At 43.1% G+C, this 12,169-nt stretch overlaps 1 protein-coding gene across 1 annotated transcript; it reads right to left on the bottom strand.

The window, feature by feature from the left end:
• Positions 1-4,045: 4,045 nt before the first annotated feature.
• On the bottom strand, positions 4,046-11,074 carry HOXB13 (homeobox B13; the record flags this gene model as incomplete). Its single annotated transcript, XM_083378969.1, has 2 exons — positions 10,175-11,074; positions 4,046-4,332 (listed from the first exon to the last, which is right to left on the bottom strand). Exons 1-2 carry the CDS (start codon positions 10,872-10,874, stop codon positions 4,046-4,048), a joined length of 987 nt encoding a protein of 328 aa, XP_083235095.1. The 5' UTR covers positions 10,875-11,074.
• Positions 11,075-12,169: the final 1,095 nt, after the last annotated feature.

Here is a 12,169-nt window from a genome sequence, read left to right as displayed (position 1 = left end):
CGCTAAACCTTGCAACCAGAAGGTGGCATATGTGACTTAATCATGAAAGCAAGCATCATTTCCTTAACAAACCTTTAAAAACCACACCCATCACGTCCCACCCACTGGCAGGACATGTTAGTCTATGTAAACTGGAAGCCAACCTCACGCTCACTGATCATGTTACCTAGTTGGATAATGAAAACGTCTGAAAGCAAACAATCAAGGTCAGAGAGTACTAAGGACTCGCACAGCTATTTATATTATATTTTCCTCTATGGGAAACCTCTTAAACCTATTTGGCTTTTAAGAATCTCTACTTCCAGGGCGAGAGACCTGAGTCAAAGTTAAAAGCACCTACCTGCTGGGTGTTAACTAAGTCCTGACTTCTAGAGTCAGAATTAAATCATGATGTAAAGTGAATGGAAAATTGTTTTCCTCTTGCCTTGCTACTGGACGTAGCAAATATTGGTTGCAAAAGCACCTCTAAAGTAAGCCCTCGCCCTCCAATCTTTCTCCTTGCATTCTCAGGTTGACATTTTTATAATCTGGGGTACAAGAGAAAGAGAAGAAATGTGCTCACAGCCTTTGCAGAAAGCTCAGAGCTAGAGATCATCCCAAAGGGGGGTGGGGAAGGATAGCCATTATTCCAAAATATATCCAAAATATATTGGTTCCCCTTTTTTGCTCCTGCATCCCTCTTTTTAGACAGTTAAGCCCTGGAAATATTGCGTGTTAGATGATTTCCAGCAAGCCAGGGGAGAAATCTCTAGGTCTTTGGGTTGGAGGATCAACAGGCATATCATGTTCAATAAAATGAAGAATATGAATTCCCCGAGTTTAGAAGTACATATTGAAGAGTATACAGGGTCAGTTTGGTTAGTGGTTAAGGCATCAAGTTAAAAACCAAGAGGCGGTGAATTCGGTCCTGCCTTAGGCACAAAGATAATTAGGTGACCTTGGGTCAATCACTTTCTGCCCTAGGAAGGAGGCAGTAGCAAACGACTAGTAAAAAAAAAAAACTTGCCAAGAAAACTTGGGGTACTTGTCCAAGCCGTCTCGAGACGACAGCATTCAACGGAAGAAAAAAAAAATATTGACGAAAAAATCCTGGCTTTTCTTGTTGGTAGTTCGGCCAGTCCTTTGTTTTCTACTTCACGTGTAATTCTTCCGACCATAAGCTTAGGAGCATAACGGCGGAGTTTCCCCTCGTCCCATCCTTCGTATAATAAGTAGGCACCGAAGTACGCACAGCAGATGCTTAACGGCTGTAAAATCCGAGTCACTTGACAGGCGAAGTCATTTTAAAACGTCTAAGTGTCTCCTGGAGCATCCCTGAGAGAGGGCTACCCTTGAACTTGGTCCCGGCGCGTCTTTTTCTTCGGTCATCATGAACCTCTCGTTGAGTTTTATGCCTTTAATTCTGCGAGACAACAGCCCCAGGAAGGGGCGGGGGGGGGGGCGAAGCAAGCCTGCTAGTTGAAGGGTGTGGTTATCAACGCAGGGTGAAATAAATCGAGGCCCTAAAATAAAACCGTAACCTTTGTTTGAGGTTTATGATCGACGCGCTGAGTGAGAGCAGAGGTCGTTTGCCATCGCCCCTGTTACAGATTAAAAGGTCGAAGTTGGACCCAAACGAGGAGCGACCATGCAGTCTGGAAAGGTGTTTGTAGACCAAGGAGTCATTTCCATTCTGCTCTTCTAAACTCTTCTAAAGTTTCTTCGGAGAAAGAAATGGCTGAAGAATAAAAGGCGGGAAGTTTCAGAATACTTATGACAGTCCTATGTTTGTTTTCTCATGCATTTTATATCACATCAGGGGTCCTCAAACTTGGCCACTTTAAGACTTGTGGACTCCAAATCCCAGAATTCCCCAGCCAGAATTCTGGGAGTAGAAGTCCACAAGTCTTAAAAGTGGCCAAGTCTGAGGACCCCTGTATCACATATTTAACTACCACTGATCATATTGTGTCAAATAATAAATACAGTACTGCTTACGCAATCTCTATTATTTTGGATAATGTATTATGAAATACAAAAATATATAAATGGGCAATAATATACTTGCACATCTTCGCATTAAGCTTTTTGGTAAAGCAACTTGCTTTAGGTAGCATGTCCTTTGCTATAGAATGATAATCGGTGTGAGCGACAGAGACGTTTCTAAGTACTTCTAGAAAAATTAGAATTTTAGGAAAGATTTTCTAGGGATACTTCGAGGGCAGCACTTCGCTCCCCTTCTCAGGCTCCTCCCACAGAGTTTGGCTTGCTTCGGCGGGTGTCCGGTGGGTTCCAGTGAAACTGCGGAGATTCGAGGGCTAACCAAGTCTCATGCGCCACTTTGCATGGCAATTTCGAAATCTCAGCCTCCAGATCCAATATAAACAATAGATATTCGAAACGTAAATCTCCCTCGTTGTACTGACCGGGAAAAAAAATCAGTTGCTCTGAATGGCCACTTCTTGGCGAACGATTTACAGCATCTTCCAGCGTCACCCAGCCGTTGTTGAGGCAATACAAAGCCTGCCTGTTACCAAGGCAACTTGGAGACTCCATGTGGTCACCAGGAGACCACTCAATTGGAAGTTTTAGCGATGACATCATCGCTATTCTGTCGGCTCCGCGACCCTTTGAATGACGCCATAAGACCCCGTAAATCACCACTAAGATGATGGAGCCTGCTCCTAAGTCGCCGAATGCTCTTCTCCCCGGCTTCTGAAAGCGTTCCCTTTCGAAACAAAGTGCGCGCAAAGCAAGGATCTCCCTTCCAGCTGTCTGAAGATCTGAGCAGACTTTCAAGAGAATAGAAAGCGAGAACCGTAAAAGTTGCACGATGCGGAGCCCACGGCTTGCAAAAGCGCGTATGCATGTTTTTATGCCCCTTTTTAAATATATAGACAAAGATGTTATGATTCCAGAAATGACTAGGGCAAAATTTGTGCCCAGAACTATAGCAACAAAATTTACTCTGATGGAGAATTCTAAGAGAGGATAAGAAAGAAAGAAAGAAAGAAAGAGAGAGAGAGAGAGAGAGAGAGAGAGAGAGAGAGAGAGAGAGAGAGAGAGAGAGAGAGAGAAAGAAAGAAAGAAAGAAAGAAAGAAAGAAAGAAAGAAAGAAAGAAAGAAAGAAAGAAAGAAAGAAAAAGAAAGAAAGATTAAAGATGGCTTTTCCTTCGGTATGCAGTAACTTGTGTTTATTACTTTGTAAATTCCCCCACGGCTTTTTTTCAGTGTCTTCAAAGGCACTTTTAATTAGTTTTTGGTTGTATGCAAATACTGTATGAATCATCATCAACAAGAACAAAAGCTTCAGGCGGTGGTCAGCCCTCATATGCGGCACGAAGTCTTAAAATAAAATATATAATGGTAATTTTATAATATAGGCAATTATCTGACATATGTAAAAGTCTCCTCCCCAAAACAGGTTATGCTAACTATGTATTATATATAGTTAGCACAATCTGTTTACATTCGGGCCGATTTTAGCCGATTTTCTTCTTCTTGGGTGGCTTTTTGCTTCTTCCCCACCCCTTACCCTTTAAAGCAGCTCTGAATTACTGAATTTCAGACAAAGAAACCAAGGTCACAGAATAAAAGCCCTAAGGCACCTTCTTTTCAAGGAAAAGAAAGGGAAAATAATTGCACAAGGTGTCTTCTCCTCTTCCTCCTCCCTTTTTTTTTTAAATAAAATCAGGAAAAGGACGAGGATGGTATCACTTCCGGGTTTTTCGTTTTAAATCATCGGCTGTTCCCACAGTGAGTTTTAATTTCTCGGGAGGGGGGGAAACAAAGCAGCAATAGCAATGATAATAATTAAAAAATATATTATTAGGAACAAATTTAAAAGGTGACTGAGGAGAGATCAACGGACGCCCTTGACAGGGCCGTCAACCTCTTCGCAGAAGGCCTCGGAGGCCGGAAGCCTATGCAGGCCTCACGTGGGCGACCCCGCGGGAGTTTCTTGCTCCCCCTGCTCTCTCTCTCTCTCTCTCTCTCTCTCTCTCTCTCTCTCTCTTTCTTTCTTTTCCTGTTCCCTCCAGGCCACCTTCCTCCCTTCGTGCGGGTCTCAAGAGGCGTCGCCACCGCCTCCACTACTGCTGCTGCTGGCAGCGGCGCTTTTGACTTTGGCCACCACCTTCTTCTCCTTCACCCTCCGGTTCTGAAACCAGATAGTGATCTGTCTCTCGGTAAGGTTAGTGGCGGCGGAAATCTTCCTCCTCTTGTCCTTGGTGATGAACTTGCTGCTGGAATATTCCTTCTCCAGCTCTTTCAACTGCCCTTTGCTGTACGGTATTCGCTTCTTGCGGCCGCGTCGGAAGGTACAGCCCTCTGGGGGCGATTGACTTACAGCGTCTGGCCGGAGGGAAGAAAGAGAGATGGGGGTTAAAGCAGCCGCGAGCGGAGGGGCAAGCAGGCAGACTGGCAGGCGCACATGTTCAACAGAGAGGCCCCTTCTTAGTTCGAGCCCTTTGTTGGCCGCTTCCCCGGCGTCCCCGAGAGGACAGCGGGCCTTGGAGTTCTTCCCCCACATGCTCACTGGTTGGTTGGTTTTTTCCCCCTCACTTTACATCCTCCCCCCCCCTGTATTTTTCCTTATTTTCACCTTCCATGTCGGTTCTCCAAGACCGGCGTGGAGCGTCTGGAATCCTGTTCCTTTTATATTAAATCTATATTAAATCAAAACATCTGCGCAAAATGCAGCAAGGCCCCATAGCGTGAGCCAAGAAGGCCTCAGCATGGGGGGGGAGGGGACAGGTATTTCCGCCTTTGTTTGGAGGAATTTCTCGGCCCCCTTCCCCACCCCAAGTAATCAGTGTTACTTATATTATCCTATCATGCTATCCTCGCAATCCCCCCCCAAATCCTTCCAACCTCCTTTGTCCCGAGGCAAAACTAGCACGTGTTCATGCATAAGGGTGAATGTATTCTAAGGAATAATAAAGAAAGAGGAGAAAATCACAAAGGAGTCCCTTTGTCACAGTATACTTGTTGCGGTGCTCAAGTCTTTGCAAATGAATTGATCTGAAGCTAAGGTATGTGGTAAAGCCCAGTGGCTTGCTCTATACCTTGCTCCCAGGTAAAATTTTTACACCAGGTGAAACTTTTACCTTAGACTATTACTCAAGGTCACAGGTCTGTGTTTAGCAGTGCTGTTGTACTCCCAGGACTTTGGAGTTGTTAATTCATACATCTCTGCAGATAGGAGGGATGGGACCTATTGCCGCAGTAGACTCTTTTCTTGCACCCAGTTACTGAATTTAAACAACTTGTTCAATCTATAGTAATAACTGATGCTCAGGGAATTCAGTAGGACCCATGTTTCTTTGCGGGAAGAGGGTATTCTAGCTAGGAATGTTATTAAAACCCGCTCCTCTTGCTGAAATTCGAGGGAGAAAACCAAACAACAGATCATAGTGCTGTAACAAGGCAAATACCATATTCAGGAATGTACAATTTTGCAGTGAACTAAATAAAAACATATATATAAATGTACACTTGGGAGAATCTTTTTATATTAAATATTGCAAGACAAATAATCCATATTAACACTGCATAACAGTCCACACTAACTTACATTTGTAAACTCCCCAGACTGTATTTTTTAATCAAGTACAAGAAAAAAAACCCCAAAATAGTTGTTTCTATCACTTGTAGGTATGCACTCCTTTTAAAGAGCACAACTGGCATGCAATATCTATGTTTATTTCAGTTGAGTTCAACAAATAAATATTATTTCAGATGTCTACTTCCAGTCATCATATTTTCATGGTTTATGCATGAAAAAAATCCTTACAGATCTGGACATTAACGTAAAATGATTCAATCTAGGAATTTAGTTGTGACTTATATAAGTTAAAATAAAATGTATTACTGTCAGTGTATACAATTTAAATCATTGGCTGGATCTTCTAATATGAATATTATAATATTAACATGATATGTTGAATCTTTGGTGAAAAGCATGAATTCATATGAGTATGACAATTAAATATCATTACTCATGCTTTTTTACAATTAAAAATCAGAATTAATGAATTTTCTAAATTTCAGTGTCTATCCTCTAAGCATGGTAACCCGTTGGATTTTAAATTGCTTAAAGTTGCATAAAAATATTGGAAAATGCTTGACTAAAGCCTATAAAATGGAAGATTTGTTTGTATTAAAGGTTTGCTTTTTTCTAATACATTTTTTTCTTCTTACTCTCTAGAGTAACATCCTTTCCTGCAAATATATAGAGACGATGGCAGGTATACTGCACACCAGTATGTATAATGCTGAAATATTAATGCAGGATATAGATGTTTCTTGCAAGCTACATGCAGTGTGATGTATTAGCAAAAAGCATTGCATATTTATGCAGTGTGAATTGTACATTAAAGAATGTAGGTAGTTTTTAATTTATCTAAAATTATGCAACTGTAAGTAACAATAATGAGAGCTAGTTTGGTGTCGTGGTTAAGGCACTCGGCTAGAAATTGGAAGATTTTAGGCACAAAGCCAACTGGGTGAATTTGGCCAGTCATACTCTCTCAGCCCTAAGAAGGAGGTAATGGCAAATCACTTCCAAAATCTTGTCAAGAAAACTTCAAGGACCCGTCCAGAAAATCACCAGGAGTCCACACTACTTGAATACACACACACACACACACACACACACACACACACACACATCTCAACCAGTAACAATAACTGTATCAATACTATGCTTTAATAACTTTGTTGTGGGGAAGGGAACTCAATGATGTTTTCAAAGTAAGACTGTGACAGAAACCAGAATTGATGTAGGGGATGGAGATCGGGTTTCAAATCACCTACAATCAATTAGAGGACCTCATAACAGAGCCAATCAGTTTACTGCATTTTCAAGTAAGTAAAATAACACACTTACCATTGAAGAAGCTTCTTCATTCCTCAGAAAATGAATAAGCTGCATCTAAAATTATCTCTTTCCACCACTGGGACCATGGCCATTGAGAGGGAGAAGGTTGTGCAAAAGCCCCATTTAGCTAATCCCATTTCTTTTTGATGGATTTTTTTTAAAGTGCATTGCCCATTATTATACCCTTGATTGTTTCTGAAGTAGATATAGTAACTAATTTGAAATACTGGATCAAAGTAAGATGTCACTGAATAATGGCCAGTTTTAAAAGAAACACTTTTAAAAGAGTGTGATTTTGTGATCTCTGGAAAGGTGAGCCACTACTAGGGTGTATGCTGTTGGATGTATACATTTGTAAAACATTATATTGTGACAACTCTGATATATATATTAAAAATATTGTTTAACTTGAGAAATCTGTATAATTTTTACAACATAGTATTTTTCTATATTATCATATTCATCTTGAATTGTACTGGATAAGCTTAATAAAGTTGTACTTATGTAAATAAGAAATAAAAGCAAAAGAGTACAATATTAAATTGTAGGTGTAGGTCTATACATATGTTGTATATAGTATGTTTAAATGTGTGTTATGTATGTGTACACTTTGAGAGCAAGCAACAAAATTTCATGTTTAATGTGTGCCATTGTGCCTACAGTAAAAATGACAAAAAAGATTATCTATCTATCTATCTATCTATCTATCTATCTATCTATCTATCTATCTATCTATCTATCTATCTAATAATGATATAGCATACAGTGTATTTTTAAATATTGGCTGGGTAATATACCATGGTGTTGTTGTTGCTAATAAAATAAAATTAATGTTATGGCTTAGAACAGATACCTATTGATGAAATACTGCTTCAAGAAATTGTCAATCTTAATTTAAATGTTGAAAAAGAATTTTGAACACATAATTTTGAGTCAGTCACTTTCTCTTAATGACAGGAAAAAGCCATTGATGAAACATTTTAAAAACTCCTGTCCAGACAACTGCATGGATTTGTCCATGAAGTTCCAGGAGCCAATACTTATTTGAATGAAAGGGGGTGGTGGTGGTGAAGCCACATATTAAAACATAAACTTTTAAAAACATAAAAATAAAGCAACATGGAAAAGAGTGTTATTGGATTTGTAGTTGCTAGTCAGAGCAGCATTGAAAATAAACTGATTATCTTTCAAATGAAAATATTCACTTGCATTATAGGTCATTTTTTTCCCCTTGATACTCCTCCACTCAAAAATATTGGGCTAGAGCTGTAATAACTTTTTACGTGTGAGCTGGGGCAAACATATATTTGTATGCATTGACATTAGTATAAAATTAATGCAGAGGTAATTTAAAATTACCTGTAAAATTTAGAAGTATACAGAGATTTTCACAGGAAGATTTTTTTTAATTTTTGTTCTGTTTTCTTGCCCACTTAGGCTTGGGAGATTAGTTTCCAGAATAGCCAATAAAATAACAAATTCACTTTTAAGCCAAAACTTGCCTGATGACTGCTGATCAGGATTGCATGGAGAAGCACATGTACTCCCTGAAAACTCTCACCAAATTTTACAAGCTTAAACTGCCGGTAATGGCTTGATGTGCTGCAGCCATAAATTGTGGTGGCCTGGCCTTGAGACAGCACTAAAAGTTGCAGGAAGAGGGAGGTCCCACAATCTCTTAAGGCTAAGTCAGACAGAAGCTTAACCCCCACCCATCCCCAGTCACTTATAGACCACAAAGAGAATCACAACACTGGGCAAGGGGGGGTGTTTAGAGAGGCTGCTTTTCAAATTCTCTCCCACCCCAATTTTTCTTTTCATAAAGAAAGACTGCCTTGTCCAAGCTGTCTTTAAAAAAACATTTTAAGTTGCTCTTTCTCTCCTCCCCCCTTTTTAAATACTTTTAATATCAGTCTGGGAGAAAAAAGGAAGGGAGGGAGGGGGGGAGAGAAGGGTCATCATATAGGGGAAGGGAAAACATTTTTGCAGTCATAAAATCAGAGAACACTCTAGGGATCTAAAGGAGAGGATTATTATTTTCAGACTATCATGCAGAATAGGGACTTGGAGGGAAAGTTTTCACAAGGAAAGTCTTGGCTGTTATTTGAATTCTTAGTCTGAGTCACCTCCTTCATAAAGCTCTGGGCATTTCAGGACATTCTGGAAGCAGGTGATTGATGGGAGTTGTACTTCAATAAGGCACTAAGTTGGGGAAGATAGGTCTGGGCAATATTGGAGCCCAGTAGTTTTTACAACCTCTCCACCATTGCATCAGTTAGATGATGTATAAACAGGGCTTTTTTTCTCATAGAACGCTCAGAATGGAGTTCTGGCACCTTTTTTGGATGGAACCTTGTAGGGTAGGCAAGGCGGGTTGTATGAGTTCCGGCACCTTTTTCTTTTACAAAAAAAGCACTGTGTATGCCCAACAGTGCTTAAACACACAGAAGATCTTGCTAGACAGAAGAGCTCCCAAGCTCCCTTTTCTCTTCCTTCTTGGGTAAATGGTTTGGGACAGTCCCCTTGGTGAAATGAATAACTCAGCCTGCATGCCTTTCTCTTAAATTTGGGCTAATCTCCGCTAGCAGATTAATTAATATCGAAGTACTCTTATCAAGAATTTTCTGCGTCTATTGCATCAGTTGAAAAGGGTTTGAAGCCATTCTGTCATATCCACATTTTGGGAAGAGAAAATCAATCCTATTTCCTGGGCAGCTGGTCCTTCAAATACTGATAAAGAATCAAGAGAAGCCCAAAGGCATCCAGAGAGACACCAAGAAATGAAAAATATAAAATTCCAAAATGCCATTTCTGCAGTAATCCCTCTAGTTTGCAGTTCTTCTATGTAGTCAATTTATTAGGGCAAAGCCTACTAAATAAATATCAAGCCATATTTTGAGGTTTACCTGTGCTCAGTTAAATTCTGTAGCTGGAAATTTGTTCATGTTAAGAGGAAGGGAACCCTTTACTATTTCATGGAGGCACTGAGTTCAGTCCTGGACAAATTACACCCAGGCTTTTGCCAGCAATTGTTTTTTAATCCCACTTACCCAGACTATAGAAAATTACCATGCAAGTGTGTTATCTAACTGAATTACTTTCCCCACATTTTTGCAAAACTATTTCTCAGGACAAAAAAACACACCCCTAGCTGGAAACTGGTTCTTCCAAGCAGAATCGACCCAAAACACTTTCCTGATGCTTCAGGACTGGTTCCCCAACTCCCTGCCATCTGCCCCCCCCTCCCGCACCGGCCGCTGCGAAGACCTGCAAGAGTGGCAGTGTGTTCCTTGCTGTCCAGGCACCAAGCATTACCTGTAAAGGCAGTTTTCCAAAAGGGCCCAGGAGGGTTGGGTTCCTTGGGGCAACACACTTGATTGTTCCAGCCCCCGGCCAAGGCCCAGGAGTCGTGGTAAGGATCGACGGGCAGGAGAGTTTCGTGCCTGGGGTCGCCCGGAGGTCCTCCGAGAGTCTGAACCACAGAAACGTCCAGGTAGCTGGTCATGGACTGATAAGGTCCAGCGTAGCCCGGGTAGAAAGCAAACTCAGCCGGGCGGGTCGTATAATCCTCTGGGGCGGCGGCGGGCGCGCTGACGGCAGCCCCGCAAACCTCCAAGTACTTCTCGGCTGTGTAGGCGGCCTGGGGCGGGGCCGGGCACGGCTTAAGGGCATTGCGGGCCACTCGGTACGAATAGCAGCCGCCGCCTAAACAGCCGTAAGGGAAGGGCGAAGTACTGCTGGCTGAGGGCGTCTGTGAGACAGCCGGACATGGGATGCACTGTTTGGCCAAAGGCGACTCCCCGGAGCCGAGGGGAGGCAGGGGCGCATCCAGGGGCACGTAACTGGAGGGGCCGTGCGCTGGGGGGCTGGATGCGCCGCCCGCCCCGGCGAGAGCTGCGTTCCTGCAGGGACCGCCGGCCGGGAAGGGAGACAAGCTCAGCAGACCATCCAGGTTTTTGCCGGGCGCCTCGTCCAGGCTCCTCCGGGCTCCTCCGAAGGCTGCCTCGGGCTCCATCCAGAGTAAAGGGTGGCCGAAGGGCACATGAGCGGCTGCTGCTCGCCTCGCTCTGGCCGGGGGATGGAAGCGAGCGGGGCGCGAGGACTGGGAGGCGGGTAAGGCCGGAAGGACCGCTTTAAAAGGCTGGCTGCAGCCGAAGGAGGGTCGCCCGAGCGCCCGACCGCAGCGCTTCTGCCCTCTCCCGTTCCCACCCGAAGCGAAGGACGTGGCTTCTCAGAACGGGGCGCTCATTGGCTGAAGCGCTTGGGCAGAAGACGTGCAGGGGGAGGGGGCAACAATTGCGAAAATGCTGTAGTGGCAAGGGGGTAGTACAACGGGAGGGGCAGCGCCCTCACGTGACCGGCTTCTCCTCGGCAAAGGGGTGGCCTGTGGTAGTGGCGGCGCCTTACCTTGTGGGTATGGGGAGCATACCCAAGTTCCCTCCCTTCCAGAGAATGGCTACCATTCAAGGGGCAGAGGGAGAAACGATGCCCGTCCAGCAGAGAAAGGCTTGGGCATCCTATTTGGTAGACTTTATCTCTCTTCGCATCTGTAAGAGAGGTTTTTCAGTCTTTCCACTGCAGCGTTCTGCCTTTTATGTTTGGCCAAATAGCTGAACTGGTACTTTGGATACTTGCTCCCCTGGGAATGTGTCCCTCCCGGTGATAACTTTTCAGGAGATAGAAAGATAGATAGAAAGACAGATCGATCGATCAGTAGTTGATAGATAAATCGTTTTCCTTTTTGCTTTTAATCGGGGAGCATCCAGAGGCGCCCCGAGGAGTTTTGCCGCCAAGGAAGGAGATAGGCACCACCTCAAGATATTCCTTTCAGAAACCAACCGTTTGGCACATTTACAACTTGTTTGTAAACTAGAGAGTACTGGGTGTAAAATCCAAACAACACAACTGGGGACCTTCTCCAGTTGGCAGAGGGGGAGAACGAATACCTGGTTGCGCTGAAATTGAAAGGAGACGGTTCTTGGGCCACCGACTGGAGGGCAGATGCTGATGCAGGGCTGGCAATCGTATTTATTTAGCAGCTGAGACTTTTACGACTCCAAATAATGCCTTCATGTCGAAAGGCTTTGTCAGGTTTGCCAGCTTACTGAAATCTCTCAGACTGCCTTGGCAGAGTAATTAGTTGAAACAAAGACATTCCTTTGGGTAGTAGAAGGAAGGGGGAAGAGCAAAATTGAGGGCAAACAGGGTCCTCTTCATTCACACCAGTTTGCTCCCCACACCTTTCAAATTCTGTTGGATTTCTAAAACTATCTCTCCTTTTCTTGTATTTTTTTTTCCTGGCCCACTAAA

The sequence above is a fragment of the Vipera ursinii genome (genome assembly GCF_947247035.1).
Source record: "Vipera ursinii genome assembly, chromosome: Z".
Taxonomy (NCBI): Eukaryota; Metazoa; Chordata; class Lepidosauria; order Squamata; family Viperidae; genus Vipera; species Vipera ursinii.
Note: the sequence above shows the minus strand (reverse complement) of the source record. Positions and strands in the feature narration are given on the sequence as shown.